We start from the raw sequence: 22,309 nt of genomic DNA, 5'->3' as shown, positions 1-22,309 counted from the left end.
TTACAATATAAAATTTGCTTTGATTTAATAGTTTTAATGGAACAGTTGATATTATTTTTAATTTGGATTTTCAACTACAAATCTGTGTTGGAGCAACAACAGATAAAATAGTTTAATTATGTCAAACTGAAGAAAGAAGCATAAATACTTTATTACATTTTTTCCAAGAAAAAAATCTAACATCATTTTGCCTAGAATTTCCTATCTGGCCTAAGCTATCAGCAACATTAGCCTTCATTTTGGAAACAAAATTCCTAGTTTAATTAAAAAGGTACCTTATTGTCATTTTTAAATACATAGAAAAAATCTAGAGTGGGGGGAGTGAAAACAGACACACAAAATGGCTGGGCTTGAAATTTTGGAACCATCTGCCAGCATAACATTGGTCCAGAGCCAGATTAAGGTGTAGGTAAGCTAAAGTTTAGGGGGCCTGTCAGATGTGCTCTGGTTTCTAGAGATTTGTAAATTAACTGTCAAGAAGCCAGAGGGATAGCTAAAGCATCTGGATGTTTGTCAAAATTTAGTGCTATATAGTTCTCCAATCTTTCCTCCTTCCAGTGCAGACACAAGTGAGATCCAGCTTTAGTCACAGGAAGGAGAGGGTGAGCTATTAGCACCATGGGGGAGATTCAGCTTTGCTAAGGTCCTTCAAGAGAGCCAATAGAACCCGGGAGTGCTTGGACTGGGGAGAGCTGTTTCTTGTCCCCCTCGATTCCATCCTCCTACCTCCCCACACACAAAAACCCTCCGTGGTCAGCATTCCCCACCTCCCCACCCCCCAGTCAGGATAGGGCCCCCCAGAGCCTATCCCTGGTGGTCCAGCAAGGCATCGGAGGCAGGAGTGAACCCCCTTGCTCCTGCCCCCCTAGCAGTAGCTTTGTTAAAATGGCTGCCGTGACCTCTCGTGGTACTTGCAGTACCGCAAGGCTGCTCAAGAGGTCGTGGCAGCCAGCTCACCCTCATTTAGTCCCCAATATTCAGTGCTGGCGTCCGGACTTGGCCCGGCACTGAATACTGGGGGCTAAACTAGCTGTCAAAGGTAAGCGTTTAAAAAAACACTGACCGCTGCTGGCTGAATATCGGGGGGATGGTGTAAAGTAAAACCAGGTAGTACTGATATTCATGAGGCTAAATAAAAGTGTAAAAAATAAGTAGCCTAATGTTAATCTGAAAATTTCTGCAGCTAACTTGAAGCCTGCATATTTAGCTCTCTGATTTACCTGCATAATTCATCCAAATATTTGCTTTAAGTTATTTGGATAAGTGATCTGGCTAAGTCCAAGCAGGAAAAAGTCCTGCTACTTATCCATCCCCCAATGAGCAAGAATTACAGCTAGGACTGTGTTCCTCCAACTCTGAGTTTCCAGTGAGCTTATATTTAAAATTATTCTTTAAAAGCAAGGCTACTCCTACTACACAGAACAGCATGCAATATTATTAAGCCTTAATGCTGTGTAGTACAGTCCAAAAATCACACATTTCAAGTTATTAATAACTGGTTTCCTCTGGCGTACTGAGACACAGAAGTTGCACAGTTTTAATTATTTTTATTTTTGTAGATAGTGAATATATGATAGAGCTGTACTCAGCAATTTGTCAGGTTTCTGGTCTGTTACTGGTCTGTTCTGGTCTGTTACTAGACTCTAAGGTCTAAACTGCTATTGTGGGTAGCAGAGCCTGCCAAAGATAAATACATCTGTAATCAGTTATACTGCTGACTTTTAAAGAGCAAAAGAAGAGTCAGAAAATCTCTGACACACATCCTACAAAAATGTGTGTGTATTTGCAAACTGAAAAATAATGGCTGGTGTCCTTACAGATCTCTAAAACTGCTCTAGAGAACATTTTGGAATGAGTTGTGGGTGTCCTTTTGTACTTCTGAGGGATGCCAAGAAAAAAGTGCATATAAATGCCATTCAACCAGACCTTGAATCCCTTTACGCTCCCTGTGCCAATTAAGGCTTCATTGTAAAGATGCTTCTTTGAAGAGTAAGGGCCTCTTTTACTAAACCGAGTTAGCAATTCCCATTCTGGGCTCCATCGCATTTGCAGCATGGGAATCGCTAGCATGGTTTACTAAAAGAGGCCCTAAGGGGCCCTTTTATGAAGGCGCGCTAAAAGGTGGCCAGTGGTAGCTATAGCACGTGGTTTTCCCATGTGCTCCAGCCAGCCACCTGTTAGTGTGGCTGCAAAAAAAGCCGACTTTCCATTTACGGCAATAATGGTCGGGTGCTAAGTTATAAAAGTACATAAGTATTGCCACACTGGGACAGACCAAAAGTCCATCAAGCCCAGCATCCTGTTTCCAACAGTGACCAATCCAGGTTACAAATACCTGGCAAGATCCCAAAAAAGTTCAGTACATTTTATGCTGCATATCCCAGAAATAAGCAGTGGATTTTCCCCAAGTCAATTTAATAATTGTCTATGGACTTTTCCTTTAGGAAGCCGTCCAGACCTTTTATAAACCCTTCTACGCTAACCGCTTTTGCCACATTCTCTGGCAACGAATTCCAGAGTTTAATTACACTTTGAGTGAAGAAAAATTGTCTCCAATTCGTTTTAAATTTACTACATTGTAGCTTCATTGCATGCCCCCTAGTCCTAGTATTTTTGTAAAGTGTAAACAGACGCTTCACATCTACCAGTTCAACTCCACTCACGTTGAGTGAAGAAAATTTTTCTCCGATTCATATTAAATTTACTACTTTGTAGCGTCATCGCATGCCCCATAGTCCTAGTATTATTGGAAAGAGTAAACACACGATTCACGTCTACCCGTTCCACTCCACTCATTATTTTAGAGACCTCTATCATATCTCCCCTCAGTCGTCTTTTCTCCAAGCTGAAGAGCCCTAGCTGTTCAGCCTTTCCTCATAGGGAAGTCGTCCCATCCCCTTTAACATTTTCGTTGCCATTCTCTGTACCTTTCCTAATTCTATTATCTAGCTTATTTTCGAAAGGGAAGGACGCCCACCTTCCGACACATCGGGAGATGGGCGTCCTTCTCCCGATGTCGCCCAAATCAGCATAATTGAAAGCCGATATTTTGCGTCCTCAACTGCTTTCCGCCACGGGGACGACCAAAGTTCAAGAGGGCATGTTGACAGTGTACCAAAGGCGGGACGGGGGGGTGTGGTTAAGAGATGGGCATCCTCGGCCGATAATGGAAAAAAGAAGGGCGTCCCTCAGCATTTGGTCGACTTTATTTGGTCCCTTTTTTTCACGACCAAGCCTCGAAAAGGTGCACGAACTGGCCAGATGACCACCGGAGGGAATTGAGGATGACCTCCCCTTACTCCCACAGTGGTCACCAACTCCCTCCCACCCTAAAAAAAATTTTTTTTTACATTTTATTCCAGCCTCTATGCCAGGCTCAAATGTCAAAACCAGCTCCATCACAGCAGTATGCAGGTCACTGGAGAATGTTTTTAGTGGGTGCAGTGCACTTCAGATAGGCGGACCCTGGCCCATCCCCCCCCACCTGTTACACTTGTGGTGGTAAATGTGAGCCCTCCAAAACCCACCCCAAACCCACTGTACCCACATGTGGGTGCCCCCCTTCATCCCTAAGGGCTATGGTAATGTTGTACAGTTATGGGTAGTGGGTTGTGGGGGGGGGGGGTTGTGGGGCTCAGCACCCAAGGTAAGGGAGCTATGCACCTAGGAGCAATTTGTGAAGTCCACTGCAGTTCTCCCAAAGTGCCTGGTTGGTGTCCTGGCATGTGAGGAGGACCAGTGCACTATGAATGCTGGCTCCTCCCACGACCAAAGGGCTTGGATTTGGTCGTTTTTGAGATGGGTGTCCTTGGTTTCCATTATGGCCGAAAACTGGGGACGACCATCTCTAAGGTCAGCCATCTCAACATTTAGGTCGACCATCTCTAAGGTCAGCCTAAATGTTGAGATTTGGGCGTCCCCGACCGTATTATCGAAACGAAAGATGGACGTCCATCTTGTTTCGATAATACGGGTTTCCCCGCCCCTTCGCCGGAATGTCCTTAGAGATGGACGCCCTTAGAGATGGTTGTCCCTGTTCGATTATGCCCCTCCACATTTTTTTTGAGATGCGGCAACCAGAAGTGAACACAATATTTGAGGTGTGATCACACCATGGACCAATACCTAACTTTCTATTTGCTTTCTTAGGCGCCACAGCACCTGGCCATTTACCACAGGAGCCCTTACAGGAGTGGAGGAATAGCCTAGTGGTTAGCGCAGTGGACTTTGGTCCTGGGGAACTGCGTTCAATTCCCACTGCAGCTCCTTCTGACTCTGGGCAAGTCACTTAACACTCCATTGCCCCTGGTACAAAATAAGTACCTGAATATATGTAAACCACTTTGAATGTAGTTGCAATAACCTCAGAAAGGTGGTATATCAAGTCCCCTTTCCCTTACCACCTATTTAGTTGCTGGTAAGGACTCACACACTAACTTGGCAGCAATCGGGCAGAACGTGCCAATGTGGCCGCACTGCCAATTACTACCGGGAACCCCCCCCCCTGCAATAGAAAATTATTTTCTACTGTGGGAAATATGTGTTTGGGAGTGCCCGGAGGTAGTGCTGTTTTGGTGAGTGCTACCCTTCGTAAAAGGGCCCCTTAAAAAAATGTGTTCTTTTACACCTGCATTTTACTTTAAAAAGAGAAAAAGAAGAAGCTGCAGAAAGATAGTCTACATCTCACGGGCATTGCACATGAAATAGAACAGTTTATTCCGCATTCCCCATAAATCCTTGTGCGACTGTCAAAATGAAGGTTCTTTTAGCTTAGGACACCTGACATCTTAAATCACACAAAAACCAAGAGATGAAAGCTTGAAAAAATCAGGGTAATCCCATTGAAATCCATCAAACTGTCTCTCTCAAAGTGTACACAACTAAGCCGTTAGAATTTATGAAATATATATATGTTCTCAGCTGGAAAGGGGCAGTTCCTGACTCCCAAGACTTGTAACTACCAGCTCTTTCATTCTCCCACCCCTTAAATTCAAAATCATATTACAAGAGGGCTGATAACATTATGCAGTTGTAGGTCAAAGCCATGATCTGTACCTTCAGGAATCTATGGGCCGAGTCTTCACAAGTGCTGGACAGCAGCTAAAGTTAAGGACCAGTCCTATATATACAGTATATATGTATGACCAGCAACAGTACCAGCACCTATAGTGGCAATTCTTAGAGGTGCCACAAAAGGATGTCCTTAGTGTTCATTCTATAATGACTTAAGTTACAATGCATGAGATTTTGTCTTTTCTCTCTGATTTTTAGACTGCACCCAGGGCAATCTTAAGGCATGAGCCAGGTGGGGGACTGGCTCAGGGTGCAAAAGCTTAAGAGGCTTATTTTAAAAGCACTTAGACTTACAAAGTTCCATAGGTTACTATGGAACCTTGTAAGGCTAAGTGCTTTGAAAATATACCTCTTTGGGTACTAAAAGGCTGTCTGACTGGCTCAGCTTTGACAATGGTGAGAGCATTCCTTTACTCTCATAAAAATCGATTCTGGGTTCCCACAGCCCCTTGAGCTGGCCCTGAAGGCACCCCCTCCCTCCACTTCCTCCCTCTCTTTGCAGCACAGGATAGATGAATCTAAAGCAGTACAGCAATACTGTGTAAGAGATACAACAGAGCAGACCTGAAGGAGCAAACAGATGTTTATTTAAAGGTAAACACAAGTAAGGAGTAACTTATGGGAGTACAGCATTTGAGTGATGTTTTTTTGGCATACTGTTAGCAAGGTGGTTTGCCATTGATTTCTCTATGCCATTCTCTTTACACCCTTCGATTAAGGCTGGGTACTCATTTATAATTTATTTCACTTGCTATACCACTTTTCTTTCTTTACACAAAACTCAGCAGTTTACAATACAAACATCAATAATAACACAGAAAAAGAAGTCCGTAATATTGACAGGAAAGGAAAAACACACACAAAATAAAGCAGTCAAATGAATGATGTATAATAAAAAGATCCTAATAAAGCAAAATTGGTGCCCCAGACCACCAACCCCAGGAAGAGGGCAACCCAAATGCTAAAGGTTGTCTACCTGCTAGAAATTCCACACAAGCATGGGATTTGAACTCAAGTGGTGGGTGTAGTAGGCAAGCAACCTACTAACTGCACCACAAGGCACTTAGGGGTAAGTCTAGAACAAGTGCCTCCATTTAGGCACCCTGGTAATGCGGCGTGAGAGTCTATGCTATATGGACACCTGGGTGCCCAATTTTAGTATACATTTAGGCACTCACATTTACACATGCCATAGATCTGGTATAAATGTAGCAGCCACACAGACCCACCCATGCTGCGATTATATCAACTTCCCTCCTTATACCATAGTGCCATGTGAGTGCCTGTCACGATTGTGACTATATTCCCTGTCGGACTTGCTTTGGGGTTCCTCCAGCCAAGCTACATCTGTGTGTAAATCCTGAAACCTGTGTACAAATCCTGAAATCCGTTCCAGTCCAGTGTAGTCCATTCCGGGATCCTGTTCCAGCCAAGCCGTGCTCTGCTGTTCTGTTGCTAAGCCCCACCCTGCTGGTGACCTCACCTGTAGTGCCTTTATTACCACCTGGGAACTTCCTAAGTTTGCCTTTGCGTCGCTATAGGTCAGTCGATATGCTGTTGCACTTCTGCTTGATTCTGTCTGTGGGCATTTCTGCCTTCTGCTTCAGTGTGTCTGTTTGGTCAGTGGTGTTTGTTATATTCTTTTTACTTGTAGTTCTTGCTCTGTCTCCTTGTGCTGGCTGCTGCCAGTGTGTGTGTAATTAGCTCTCACCTTACTGCACCTGGGATGGTTCTCTCTGGTTGCAGTACTCTGTGGTGAGTCTGTTTCTCTCCAGTGTTTTTCTCTGTGTGTTTTGTGGCTGCCTTGTGTTCAGCCTTCTGTTAATGCTCTGGTACAGTGGTTTTCCTAGGGGGGCTGGCACCCGGGGCGGATCGCCGATTCGCCCCGCCCCCCGGGTGCAGCGCCCCCCCCCCCCCCCCCGATACAGCGCAGACCCCCCCCCCCCCCGGCGAAAGGACACCCCCGCGAAGGAACCCCCCCGCCGGGTGCACGCCGCCAGGGGAGGGTGCCGCGCGCGCCTCTCCTCCATTGTTCCATGCTTCTTCTCTGCCCCGGAACAGGAAGTAACCTGTTCTGGGGCAGAGAAGAAGCATGGAACAACGGAGGGCAGGCATGCGCGGCACCCCCCCGGCGGCATGCACCCGGGGCGGACCGCCCCCACCGCCCCCCCTAGGAACGCCACTGCTCTGGTATTAGTTTGTAGTTGTAGCCTAGCTTTGTGTTCTACCTTGTCTGTCTTATTTTATGTCTCTAGTTCCCCTCTGCCTTTTCCCTCAGTCCCTGTTTGTGCAAGCTTGTTGTGTATCCTGTTATCTGAGGAAGTACCCTCTGTTCTGAGTCCTGATTCCTGGTCTCTGTTTAATCAAGCTTGCTTTGGAGTCCTATTCCCTGTGTGTGTTCCTGTATCCTGTAACTCCTGTCGGCTGCCCGCACCTAGGGGCTCAACCCCTAGGGAACGGCGGTCAAGTGCAGGTGGTCTTGTTCCAGTCCTGTGTTTCAGTCCTGGTGTTCTAGTCCAGTGTGTTCCTGCTTTGCTTCTCTACATCTGCAGCCCCTGTCTTGTTGGTGTGTTTAGCCCAGTGCTGATTGGGGGGTGTTGCCTGCCACTGCCGCTCTATGGCAGTGGTCCAAGGGCTCACGAATCCAGTTTTCCCTTGAGAGGTTGACAGTGCCTATTTGCAGAATACCACTTAGGTGTCCAAATGACAATTTTGTGGAACACTATGGACTAGATTCTATATATAGCATCTGAAAAAGCGGCACAGAAAAAATTTCCTCTTAGACGTACTGTATAAACCGCACCTAACTTTAGGCTCGGTTTATAGAATATGCCAAGAGCCCTTACGTGCACCTAAACCTAGTCATAGGAATTTACATCAAGTAAAACCTGGTATAAATATAGGCGTCTAAGTTAGGAGTACTGCAGGAGTATTCTATAACCACGTGCATAATTTTTGTAACGCCCACGATCCGCCCATTCCATGCCCATGGCCACGCCCCCTTTTTGGCTGCACGTCTTAGAATTAATGTGCACCACTTTATAGAATACACCTAGCATGTTGTGCATGTAAATTCTAATTAAAGCCAATTAGTGTCAATAATTGCCTAAGTGGCAATTATCTGTGCAGATCGGCTTGTTAACTAATTAAATTGCACATGAAAATACAGAATATGCCTGGATTTGAACATGCAATTTCAGTCGTGCTATATAGAATCCAGAGGTATGGGATTCATTTTCAAAGCACTTAGATTTACATATGGAACTTTGTAAGTCTAAGTGTTTTGAAAATATGACTCTACATAGAAAAAGGATGAAATCCAATTAAAGTAAAACTTTAATGACTTCATAACTGGAGTGAGCTTTGACAGCAGCATCAAAAGTTGGGGAATGAGACTAATGCCGGGCAGACTTCCATGGTCTGGGTGTTGTAAATGGCAAAAACAGATCAGAATCAAGACTAGAGTAGCCTTCGACAGCAACTCTAGTAGTTGGGAAGTAGGACTGATGCCAGGCAGATTTCTACAGTCTGTGCCCCAAAATTGGCAGGGAGAGACAGAGAACAAGTATACCAGTGTTAAATTATGTTGAAGTGGACCCTGTGCAGTGCCAGATTCAACTCTGGCCACCTTGATGGTCAGACTGGTTGGACTGTGCAGGTCTTTATCTGCCAACATTTGCTATGTTGCTATGTTTTATTTTGCTATGTAAATGTCAATGTTCTGTACATTTAGGCACACAGATAGCCAGGGACTATCTTAGGCAGGGGCAACAGGGGAGGTCGCACAGGGCCCAGTGCTCCTATGGACCCTGCATCTCTGGCACGTCTGTCCTCTGTCTTGGAACACCTCCCTGCTCTGTACCATGAGCATCAGGTAGCGGCAGTGATTTTCATATCCCATCAGCTGCCAAGCCCAGAGCCTCCTCGTTGCTACGTCCCGCCCCTTTTGATGTCACTTCTTGTTTCCACATGGACAGGATGCAGCAGCGAGGAGGCTCTGGTCTCAGCAACTGACGGGATATGAAAATTGCTGCCAATGTCTGATGCTTTCTACTGAAACGTGATGGATGCACATCAAGATATGGAGTGAGGTGGGGTTCTGAGAGCTCTAAACCTCCTTTTAAACTCTGATAAATTATGGTTTATGGTGGCAGGTGCGAGCAGGGAGGGGCCACTGAACTTGACTGCACAGGGCCCCGCAATTTCTAAGACCAGCTTCTAATGTAAGCCTATATAAATCAGAAGAAAACTACGATGACAAAAATATAAGCACCTTGTTACAGAATTGCCCTTCATGGAGACAATTTTTTAAATCAGTGTGTTAGTTACAGGAGTACCCATAGGCCTGCCAGTGAACTTTCAAAAGAATGCTCCCCAGAGAGAGCTGGTAACATTTAGGAATGTGATCCATAACTTGTGATCCTCTGGCATGATCTGGTGATGCACTGCATGCAATCCTTACAGAAACAATTGCTGATTTTGTATTGTTCAAATACTTTTTCTTTTATGACTCTGGGAGAAGAGGGAGTTTAACAACTTTCTGTTTTTCTTTTAAATGATGTCTGCCTCTCATCCCAAAAATTCCAAGTATGGAAGGTAAACTGATAACAGGATGTGCGATCCCAGAGGCTTTGCAACTGTGGTTAGCTCATCTTACAAATATGTGATTTTGTTCATATTTAAGTTTAACATAGATCCAATTACTGAGCTTAATTTTAGCTTCAAGGGGGGTAATTATAAACATTTTTTCTGCAGGTAAACCTTGCTTTACCCAGAGAAAAAGGCTTTTATGGTATACATGTGTAAAAAGTATGTGAGGTGATAACTATGTGCAGTGACATGCCTACTTTTCAACAACCTGCTTGGACACATCTTCAAAGGCATAGTTTTAACAAACATAAGTAAGCTGTAAAATTAATTAGTCAGAAAACGTCTTTGTATAAAGACAAGTTTACAGTAGGGGCGTGCAGCCAGAAAATTCCCATTTCATGTCATTTTGGGGAATGATTGTTTTATTTGGGAGTTGTGGGGGGGGGGGGAGTTACCGTATATTGTCATGGAACAACGTCATTAAGAGTGTGGGGGGGGGGGGTTCAGAAAGAGCATACACTCTTGTGCACTATTCACAATAAGTTGCACTCTTTCAGAGGAGCGTGCATTTGGAGTAACAGGTGCCAAAAGGATTAATGAGGAGTCAGAGATGCCAGGAAAGGTTCAGAGCAGTGGTGTAGCTATGGGTGGGTACAGGCTCACCCACTGTTGGCTCAGGCCCACCCTGTCTGGCCCCTCAAAACAGTTTAGTGCAGCTGCCTTGCTCTCCTTTCTCCTTCTCTCCCACCCCTAGATCCAGCCTGGCAACTCCCCTGCACCCCCAATCTACCTCAGCATCTTCACAGGCAGCAGCAGCAGCGATGCATATCTGTTGCCTGTGCCAGCCCCATAGGCTTCCCTCTGCTGCGTTCTGCCCTCACTGACATCATTTCCTGTTTTCTCTCTGGTAGCATGCTGCAGAGGGAAGACTGCAAGGCCAGCACAGGCAGCGGATGAGCATCGCCCGCAAAGATGCTGAGGTAGACTGGGGAGGGGGAGAGTTGCTGAGCCATGGGTGTGTGTGTGGGGGGGGGGGGAGGACACCAGATCCAGAGGTGGAGGAGAGGGAGGAAGAAGCAGGACAAAGGGGGAGGAGTTTTGGAAGGCATCTTAACTGTGGGCCCACCCAATATAACAGGTTGGGCTACGCCACTGGTTCATAGGGACAATTAAGTCCACAAGAAGGGAAGGTAGGAGGAAGAAAGGATCAAAACCCTGATCAGCATCTAAACCTGTTTCCACTGATTGTTTACTTTCAAAAAAACTGTTCAGAAAAACCTGGGGGCCTTTTATTTAAGTGCATTAAGTTCTTGCAATAGTGCACACTAACAGCAGAAGCAAGTGCAAGTGCTACGCACTAATTGTTAGGGGCATGCTCAGCATGTCCTCTAGAATTAACACACGCACTTGTGCATTAACATGTAGCACCTGATCACAATTAGTGCGGCTCCACTTAGCACCTTTTATTGAGGAGGCGCCAAGTGAAGTCATGCTAACTGCACAAGTGAAAGTTAGTGCGTTTTAATGACTTGTGGGCTCAATATATTACAGTCCATACCAAAAATTAACAGAGGAAGGAAATGGCTTACCCTCTGCAAAAGGTTCCCACTCGTAAAAGCGCCCCATAAAAGGTTTGTTGTTGTACGAGGCACACTGTGCTTCCCTCACCCCTCGAGTATTCTCAGGACATATCTGTTAAAAGAAATAGGAAGAACCTTGTTTATGATCTCGAATTGCTTCAACATGAATAGCAAGAGTCATCACAGATGATCCCAGAAGACAAATGATAAATCCAGTGTGAACAAGATTATTGCTTCAAATTTACGTTTTGTGGCCAGATTCCAAAGTTTAAAATGGGTTTGGCTATGCTCTCTACATTCCAACAGCTGTATTTAGGTTATCTACTCAAACCTGGCAACTATATTCCATTTCTGTAGTTTCACTTTGCTGTTTTCAAGAGGTTTATCAGTTTTCCCCTTGGCATCTTTGGACAACTTAACATGCCAGAACTCAGGAGGTAATCTAAAGGCTCACATTCAGAGAAGCTCACCTGAACTTTACAAATGTTGATGAGCCTGCAATTGTGCCAAAATTAATCATACAGCTATAGAAATGATAAGTAGTAGGTACTCTTTAAAAGTAATTTTTTTGCCAAGCTGTACCTCCAAAACAAACTAAAACAAATGAATGTAGATAGTTTTACTCAGTGCATTTTTTCTAGCAAAAAAGGTGCCGGTACTCAAATGCCAGGGCACCCTTCAGGGCTGTGGTGATCACTGAGGGATCCACCCTACAATAGCCAGGCCCCCTGCAACCAGTCACAAAATCTAAAGCAAGGCATAATTTGTGTGTAGAGCCTGAGTTCTTTCATTAAAACTTGGGGACCATGGGTCCATTTTAGCAGACAATGGAAAAGGTGCCGGTACTCAGTACCCCCTCAAAAAAAGCCCTGGTTTTACTAAAAATTATATTTACACACAAATCACAGCAGTCCACTAAATTTACAATAATACCAGACAGGTTGGGGTCGGTATTCAAAGTGATTTAATGGGCCAGAAACAGCTCCTCCTACTACTACTACTATTTAACATTTCTAAAGCGCTACCAGGGTTACGCAGCGCTGTACAATCTAACAAAGAAGGACAGTCCCTGCTCAAAGGAGCTTACAATCTAAAGGACAAAAAGTGCAGTCAATCAAATTGGGGGCAGTCTAGATTTCCTGGATAGAGGTACAATGGTTAGGTGCTGAAAGCAACATTGAAGAGGTGGGCTTTGAGCAAGGATTTGAAGATGGGTAGGGAGGGGGCTTGGCAAATGGGCTGAGGGAGTTTATTCCAAGCATAGGGTGAGGCGAGGCAGAAAGGGCGGAGCCTGGAGATGGAGGTGGTGGAGAAGGGTATTGAGAGGAGGGATTGGTCCTGTGAGTGGAGGTTACGGGTAGGAGCGTAAGGGGAGAAGAGGGTAGAGAGGTAATGAGGGGCTGCAGATTGAGTGCATTTGTAGGTTATTAGGAGAAGCTTGAACTCTATGCGGTACCTGATCAGAAGCCAGTGAAGTGACTTGAGGAGAGGGGTGATATGAGCATATCGGTCTAGGCGGAAGAAAAGATGGGCAGCAGAGTTCTGAAGGATTGAAGGGGAGATAGATGGTTAAGTGGGAGGCCAGTGAGGAGTAGGTTGCAGTAGTCAAGGCGAGAGGTGATGAGAGAGTGGATGAGAGTTCGGGTGGTGTGCTCGGAGAGGAGAGGGTGAATTTTGCTGATGTTATAGAGAAAGAAGCGACAGGTCTTGGCTGTCTGCTGGATATGGGCAGAGAAGGAGAGGGAGGAGTCGAAGATGACTCCGAGGTTGCGGGCAGATGAGACGGGGAGGATGAGGGTGTTATCGACTGAAATAGAGAGTGGAAAGAGAGAAGAAGTGGGTTTGGGTGGAAAGACAATGAGCTCGGTCTTGGCCATGTTCAGTTTCAGGTGGCGGTTGGACATCCGGGCAGCAATGTCGGATAAGCAGGCCGATACTTTGGCCTGGGTTTCCACAGTGATGTCTGGTGTGGAGAGATAAAGCATAAAGATGATATTGGAAACCATGAGATGAGATCAGCGAGCCCAGGGAAGAGGCCTGTTAAATTGCCTGTTTGGGCCACTGAAAATAACTAGATAGTGCCAAACTGAAAACTAGCTATTTTTAGTGCCAAACTGTAAACTAGCTATTTTTGGGTCATTCTGGGGGCAGAGTCAGCACTTGGCTAGTTAAATGCCAATATTCAGCACTTCACTGGCCAGGTTAACTGCATAAATGGGACCACATAAAAAGCTGTCCTGTCTTTATGTGATAAATATACACTTAAATGGCTATGCGTTAGTCGGCTCCAAAAACCCAGAAATTCAATGTCGGTGCCCAGACATGGCCCGGCATTGAATCAGGGTTGGCGAGGGGGGGAGGGGCAAGGTTCCGTGGATTTTGCTCAAAGCTCAAGGTGAGTTACATTCAGGTACACTGGGTACATACTTGTGTAGTACTGGAAGCTGCCACATGAGGTCACAGCAGTCATTTTCTTTAGGCAGCCGCAAGGGGAAGGAGCAAGAGGGTTTTGCTGCTGCACCCAGTGGACCACCAGAGATGAAAGGTAGGCCTGGAGGGCTTGAGGGTTGGGTGAACATTCTGGGGAGGAAGGGGGTTGTGACTCAAGTGGGCTGGGAGAGGGGGAAGGGAAGGAGGGGAGCTGCATCAGGGGTTGGAGGGGGATTGTGGAACTAAAAAAAAAAGTCATGTGGGTGCTGCTGGTCAATATTCAATGCCGGCACTGAATATTGCTGGAACTCTTATAACTGCCATATCCTCCCCAACATCGCCCCCCCTCCCCCCCCCCCCCCCCCCCCCCCACTTATCACCCCTGACCTGCCCAATTTTTAATGGATGGTCAGAGCCAATACTCAGTGGCACTTCCTAGTTAAGTACCACTGAACATCAGCCCCTGGGCCACACCAGGTGATTTAAGCAGACCAGAGCCTTTCCTGCCTCCTTAAATCATTTGAATATCAGCTGGATGCTTTATAAAATATGTATGAAAGCATATGCAATGTCGCAACTGCTCCTCTTGTTTCATTAGACCTATCATCCGTGTTTGACTTAGTGAATCATTCTCTGTTTCTTCAAAGGCTGTCTACTCTGGGTATCTCAGGTATAGTTCTGAACTGGTTTTCATCTTTTCTTCTGGACTGTTCTTCCATTTTATATTGGTCTGGTTCAAATTCTTTTTCTTTTTTCGCTATCCTGAGGTTTTCCCCACGAGGCTATTCTCTCTCCCCTATTGTTCAATATTTTTCTAAACCCTCTGGCAGCTCTAACTCAAAGCTTTGACATCTCAGCATATTTCTATGTGGATGACAGACTGTTAGCATTTTATGTTGATCCTTCTGCTACAGACTTACATCCCCTTTAACTCTGTTTAGATAGTGTTACATGTTGGCAAAAGGACAATAGACTAATTCTTAAAATGGATAAAACTATGACTTGTTGGATCACTAGTCATTCTTTAGTACCCTTGATGATCCCTACCCTTTTTGGGAAACCTGTACCACCAGTGGATTCTTTCCGCTATTTGGGTGTCATTTTTTATTCACATTTGACTTTTTCTTTGTAAATATCCACAGTTCTTCATTCTGGCTTTTATGCTCTCTGTCAGTTATATTCCATCCATAACTATCTGAAAGATGGGGCTTTACTTGCCTTATATTATGCGTTTGATGGTTCACACTTAGACTACTGTAACAGTCTATGCAGGTATTTCAAAGATTAATATAAAGAGACCTCGATCATTGCAGAACACTGCTGCTCATTTTCTTTGTAAGGCTAAGTGTCGGGACCATGTAACACCTCTTCTCCGCCGCTTACACTGACTTCCAGTCAGAACTAGGACCCAACACAAAATCCTTATGTTGACCTTTAAGGCACTTTTTGATGGAACCCCCCTGACTAATTAGCCAGTCTGACATTTCCTTACGCCCCTGATTGTATTTTACGCTCATTGAATGATCATAAACTAGTGTTACCACAACCTAAAAAAGCATATTAGGAATCAACAAGAAACAGCACATTTTTCTTTTTATTACCATTTTAATGGAAGAGTTTGCCCTTTGGGTTATGTTCAGAAACATCAATGAAAGATTTTTAAATGAAATTAAATACTCACTTGTTTATCACTTCTTTTGAAGCTGATTAGCACTGGATGACAGGCCATCATGATGCACAGAACTAGTTTTAGCTTTTTACTATGTAAGCCGCATTGAGCCTGCTCTGTGTGGGAAAGTGCGGGGTACAAATATAATAAATAAATAAATAAATATACAGAATAAGTTTTATATATAATCTGGTATGAGGCTAGCCCTTTCCTTTACTGCTGTGTAGTTCCTTTCTGCATTCTGTTTTTATTATTGTAAATTGCCTAACCTTGGTACTCCCAAATTTGGCAATACATCAAATATGTGAATAAACAAACATAAGCGAGACAAAAAGTGGGAATGACCAAGACGATGAGACAGGAGATGCTGTCCTGACTTTATTGTGAAAATCCACAGCAGGCCAGTCATACATACACTGATTCATGAACTCTACTTCGGTATGAAACTTCATCAGGAGTCCATTACAAATATAGAATAAAAATGATTCAAAAAATGCAATGTATAAAAGTTCAATTGAAAAAGTGCCAGAATGTGTGATAAATATCAAAAGAGTGAACACATAGAGACAAACTCATGAGAAAAGTTGAAAAAGGAGACCAGTGAAAAGGGAAATAGGAAAACATGTATGTGCTAGAACACTATAAAAAGAGAATATTTGTGGATGTGAGAAACATGTGATACCCAGTATTCAAGCAGCATATAATGTACCTGCGCCATGAGCATAACAGACTGTGAAATGTTGAGACAATGAAACGTACTAAGAATATAGAAAACAGACACGGTGTATATATTGCCAAACACAATGGAGCCACTGTCAGTGAGATTAGCACTAAAACTTATGGAATAAAAATTAAGAAGACATATCCGGTAAGGTAGCCAGCCGCAATGGAACCACTATCAGTGTGACTAGCACTGAAACTTGTAAAACTGCAATTTTAAAAGCAACAAATTAATAAAACATCATTAAAATTATATCCTAGGCAAAAAAAACAACTATAAAGACTGCGATGAGCCAAGACAAACAAAAACGCATACATTTGTAAATGATGTCTATAAAACGATACTAATAAAAAATGTGCTAATTAAAAGGGAAGCAAGCTTCTATTGTCAATGAAAATAAAAATGCGCAAAAAAAGATTAATCTTGCTTTTATGAAACATCAGTGTAATTAGATTTAGAAGGTGTATATAAGCACTGAATTTAGGCAAGGCTAGCATGTATTTGTAACTAAAGTTGAAAATCAGTGCAGGCATGCAGAATTATAAAAGCAAAAGCTATTTGCAGTGAGAAACAAAAAACAGGAGCATGTATTGAAGCTTGCTGGAAAAGTGCAGAGCAACTTTATCCAGCCATTCCAGTAGACATGTGGTGATCCAAATAACTTATCCACCAAGCTATTGCAGATTCTGCAAATTTTATAATCCTGTTATCTTGGTTATTAAACTATGAGGTATAACCAATGGTATATTTTCTTTCTTACTTACTTTCTTTGTACCATTGAATTGTATGAGTAACCTTTTCTCTGTATAAGCATCAATATATTTTGTTGTCTGTGTGTTTCAACACTTGTTGTATTGAAAATATGACTAAACAAACTTGGACTAAAAAAAGGGAAACAAGCTAATTATAAAACAAGCAATAATAGGCACAAGGGAGCATGTTACAATATGTCTAAAGTAAAAATGGCTTTCTAAAGTACTGCAAAGAGGGCAAACCACAGAATGACTGCTACTACTACTACTACTATTTAGCATTTCTATAGTGCTACAAGGCATACGCAGCGCTGCACAAACAAGAGACATGGTGTTTATAACTATGTATGTGTATCCATTGTTTATTATATACATGTATGAGTTAGAGGGGCATAATCGAACGGAAACGCCTATCTCCATGGGCGTTTATCTCCGAGAACGGGTCCGTGAAGGGGCAGGCCGAACCATATTTTCGAAAAAATGGACGTTTTTGAGCTGGACGTTTGTTTTTTTTTAGCGATAATGGAAACTAAAAACGCCCAGCTCAAAAACGTCCTAATCCGAGCCATTTGGTCATGGGAGGGGCAACGATTCGTAGTACACTTGCCCCCCTGATATGCCAGGACACCAACTGGGCACCCTACGTCAGAAAAAGCTCCCACATACATAGCTCCCTTACCAAGGGTGCTGAACACCCAACACCCCTCCCCCAAAACCCACAAATGTACAACACTACCATAGCTCTTAGGGGTGAAGGGGAGACCTACATGTGGGTACAGTGGGTTTTGGAGGCCTCCCATTTACCAGCACAAGTGTTACAGGTGGGGGGGGGATGGGCCTGGGGCCACCTGGCTGAAGTGCACTGCGGTACCCACTAAAAGTGCTCCAGGGACCTGCATGCACACAGGCCTCTAGGACTGGTTGCTGCTAACGTCCTTTATTGGAATAACCGCCTTTACTCACAGTTAACTGCAGATCAGAGGTTGTGCCCCACTGATACTGAGATGAGCAGTAGGTCAGAACTGGCAGAATGCTGTACAATGCCCTCATTCAGCCACATTCAAGGGAAGAACTAAGTTGTCTAACGTGGCTAACACAGGAAAGGGAACTAAAACTGGCTTACAAAAATGGCCACTACCGCATGGACTACAACAGGAAACACAACAGGGCACACTCTGACCTAGTAGGCAGGGGGAAAAGCACCATGGGAGAAGAGCCTACCAACTACCAACATTGTGAGACTGTAACACAAGCTAATGAAATCACGGAGCCCAATACCCTACACCCACCACAATGCAATGCTGATGTGACCCTGTACTGCACCCGAGAGCTACATCTGACCCAGGGAAAGGCTGTGACAGGATCGAACACATTCTGCTGTCATGGAGGTGGGTACGGCATTTGAGGCTGGCATACAGGCTGGGAAAAAAGTTTTTAAAGTGTTTTTTTTTTTGGGTGGGAGGGGGTTAGTGACCACTGGGGGAGTCCGGGGAGGTCATCCCCGATTCCCTCCAGTGGTCATCTGGGAAGTTGGGGCACTTTTTTGGGACTTGTTCGTGAAAAAAAAGGGTCCAAAAAAAGTGGCCCAAAATCACGGTAAAAACGCCTTTTTTTCGATTATCAGCTAAAGACGCCCATGTCTCCTCGGCTGATAACCACACCCCAGGTCTGCCTCCACCACGCCTCCGACACGCCCCCGTCAACTTTATTCATTTCCGCGATGGAGTGCAGTTGGAAACGCCCAAAATCGGCTTTCGATTATACCAATTTGGGCGCCTTTGCGAAACAAACGTCTATCTCCCGATTTAGGTCGCACTATAGGCTTTTTTCTCTTTCGAAAATAAGCTGGTTAGTGTCACACACTCCCTTGTGCCTTTTATTACTTGCTTTATAATTAGCTTGTTTCTCTTTTAATTAGCTCATTTTTATTAGTATCATTTTATAGACATTGTGTACATATGTTTCAGTTTTTGTTTGTCTTGGCTCATGGTAAAATTATGTCTTGCCTGATAATTTTTTTCCTTTAGCTGCAGCAGACAAATCCAGTAACTAGTGGGTTGTGTCCATCTACCAGCAGGTGGAGATAGAAATTACTAACTGAAGTGAGTGATACTGATGACCAGCCCCTCCATCAGCCAGTATATGTCACATCACAAAGCAGAACCCAGCAACAAACCAGAAAACCTTCCTCAACAATGAAGAATCACAGCAGCCATAACTACCCATAATTCATGACAAACTGCCAAATCTGTGATACTATAACCTGTCTAAATGGTCCTTTTCCTTTGTCCCTTTGGTTTTGTCTTTTTTTACAACCTAAGCAGAAAAGGAACAAAATACACAGCAGAGAATAAAATGTGACGGAAAAATACAGGAGGAATCCTGGATTCATCTGCTGCAGCTAAAGGAAAGAAAATCAGATAAGACATAATTTTACCCTCACTAGCACAGGCAGCAGATGAATCCAGTAACTGGTGGGATGTACCAAAGCAATCTCTAAAGAGGGAGGGAAGCCATTGCCCCCCCCCCCCCCCTCACCAACACTGCTGCTCCAAAGGAAGCATCTGACCTGGCGGCCACATCCACTCTATAATGTCAAGTAAAAGTGTGTAAAGAAGCCCAAGTAGCCGCTCAACAGATCTCATCCAGATACAGAACTGAAGTTTCTGCCCACAAAGCCGATTGTGCCCTAATAGAATGAGCTTGCAATGGCTCCAGGACAACATGGCCACTTAAAAGATAGGCCCTTCACTGTCAATTAAAATGTTCTATTACATATTGTGTTGGCGTGATGGTATACTATACCATACTTTGTATTGTTATTTGAATATTTTTACTGCTGTAATTGCCTATTTTTCATGTTTGATTTATTCTTACTGTACACTGCCTTGAGTGAATTTCTTAAAAAAAAGGCAGTAAATAAATCCTAATAAATAAAATAAATAAATTCTATAACCCACATGCATAACTGCCTAACATGTCCCTGACCCACCCATGTCCCTGCCAGGTCCATGTCCCCTTGGAGTTACATGCTCTGAAATATGAGCACAGTTGCGCATTTAACTGCCAATTATTATTTTTTTTTTATTTATTGGGATTTATTAACCACCTTTATGAAGAGATTCACCAAAGGTACAGTTTCACATGAAACTTATGATTTTGTTAACAGCATAACAATAGTAAAATGAACAAGTAATTGACAGAATGAAAGAGGAAAGCATGAAAGCAGCAAACTGAGACCTAATAATTGAACTATCATGAAACAGGATCAAACATTTACACATTTATCAGCACTGAAATTCAAATAACAGAAATATAATATGATGGAAGCATAATAGCGATGCATTATCTAATAAGCACACAATTAGAACATTCAAATAATATTGTTAAGATGCTAATGCTTTTTTACAATACAGCTTACCATATAGCTGAGGGGCCAAGTGCAGATATATACATGGGGACAAGATGCGTGGTACAGAGTCAGTTGGGATAAACAAATGGGTGTCTAAACTAAAGGCAAGTTCTTTGTATAGTTAATCAAGATATAAGGAACTGATCTAAGTTACAGTGGGTGTAGCAAGTCCAGGTGCAGAACAGGTGTATAGTCAGCAGTGCATTTTTTCTAGCAAAAAAGGTGCCAGTATTCAAATGCCAGGCCACCCTTCAGAGGTGGGGTGATCACTGAGGGACCCACCCCACAACAGCCAGACCCCCTGCAACCAGTCACAGAATCTATGACAAGGCAGAATTAGTGTATAGACCCTGAGCTCTTTCATTAAAACTTGGGGACCATGGGTCAATTTTAGCAGACAATGGAAAAGGTGCTGGCACTTGGTACCCCCAAATACCCCCTCAAAAAAAGCCCTGATAGTCAGTCACCCTATGTATTAAAGGCTTGTGAGAAGAGCCAGGCTTTTACCTGCTTCATGAAGTAGAGGTAGTCTCAAGTTAGACGCAGTCCCTCTGGGAGTAAATTTCAGAACATGTGAGCTACTCCTGAGAATGCTCAATGGCAGGTATCACATCATACAATTTCCTTTGATGAGGGCACAGATAGTGATGCTCCGAGGATCTTAGAGGTCTCAAAGATTTGAAAAGAGTTAACTTATTCTTTAAGCACTCTGGCCCATTTTGCCTGAGGGCCTTCAAAATCAAACACCTATCATATCCTTGTCTACCTTCCCTATTCTAGTTCATTACGTTCTTTTCACATGTCCTTTGTAATGCCTTTCATAATGTAAGTAGTTATGATCATCACAATTTATAATACTGTTCCTACATTTTCTTGTTTTACTGTATTCTTTACCATGTAAGATGCTTTCTTTTACTATGTAAGCCGCACTGGACCTGCTGTATGTGGGAAAGAGCGGGGTACAAATGTAATAAATAAATAAACATAGAGTTTTAAATTTATCCCTGTAAGGCACTAGTAGCCAGTGTAGTTTTTGCAGGAAGGGTGTGATGTGGTCACGCCACTTGCAGCCTTCTATCAGCCGTGCTGCAGCATTCTGAATTAGTTGGAGCTGATATAAACAATGTACAGGGCATTACAATAGTCCAGTCATTATATTATCATGGCAAGGACCACTGTCGTCAGACTCATCTTTTCAATATATGGAGAGAGATTTTGTAGCTGTCATAGGTGATAATCTTTAAAGGTAATTTGAATTTAAAGGTAGTTTGAGTGATGAGTCTAGCAGCATCTCAAGATTCCTGACCGCTGATTTTAGGGGGAGTTCATACTTTCCAAAGAGTATTTTGAAGTCCGGTATTTGTCCACTTGTGTTAGGTACCCAAAGAATCTCTGTTTTGCTTGCATTCAGGCAGAGCTTGTTGTTGTTTTCCCATTCCTGGGTTGTGGTTAGGCAGGCAGACAGTTTACTCAGAGCTGTGGGTAGATCTTTTTCAATGGGCATGAGTAGTTGCAGATCATCAGCATAAATGTAGAATTTTGTGACCACTAACTCCAATTATAGCTAATAATTGGTTGTTAAGGTTAATTAGCATTTAATTAAGCTATTAAGTTATATGCACAACTGACCTTATTGCATAAATTGTGCATGCAACTTTGCACACCAGTCAATAATTTGGGCATGCAACTTTATAGAATTAGGGGATAGTGGCATGGGAGAAAGAGCTCAGGAAGGCCTACCTTCCATCCATGGTAGTCCAGGAAGGAGAAGGAGTGACAGGAGATGTAATGGTGATAGGGAAGATGAAAATCTGTTATCAGCTCCAGGAAAATTACTGAAAAGTTTTGTATAGAATGTACATAATTCCTGAGAGGATCATGAAAGGCAGGGAGGAGAACAGTGGGGAGTGCTTGAGGAGATGTTGACAGGTGGAAAATATTTATTATATATGGTGGGGTTGCCCAAAAGTGCAGAGGGCATGGGAAAACCTGCACAAGGTGATTGAGAATGTATGGGAGAGGACAGTCAAGCTGACCTCTCTGATGTGCCTTTTGGCAGGCTGGCAGGTGAAAGAATTAGAT

At 43.6% G+C, this 22,309-nt stretch overlaps 1 protein-coding gene across 5 annotated transcripts in view; it reads right to left on the bottom strand.

The window, feature by feature from the left end:
- THSD4 (thrombospondin type 1 domain containing 4) overlaps window positions 1–22,309 on the bottom strand; it is a 903,119-nt gene that overhangs the window by 604,547 nt on the left and 276,263 nt on the right. For 4 of the 5 annotated variants that reach the window (XM_030188643.1, XM_030188634.1, XM_030188628.1 and 1 more), the window contains one exon: window positions 11,253–11,355. In XM_030188643.1, coding sequence (XP_030044503.1) covers window positions 11,253–11,355 — 103 coding nt within the window. Of the gene's footprint in view, window positions 1–11,252; window positions 11,356–15,354; window positions 15,424–22,309 lie in introns of those variants that run through there. The other variant, XM_030188652.1, reaches the window with a different exon arrangement.

The sequence above is a fragment of the Microcaecilia unicolor genome, chromosome 1 (assembly GCF_901765095.1).
Source record: "Microcaecilia unicolor chromosome 1, aMicUni1.1, whole genome shotgun sequence".
In the NCBI taxonomy this organism is placed as follows: domain Eukaryota; kingdom Metazoa; phylum Chordata; class Amphibia; order Gymnophiona; family Siphonopidae; genus Microcaecilia; species Microcaecilia unicolor.
This window is presented reverse-complemented; position numbering and strand designations above follow the sequence as displayed.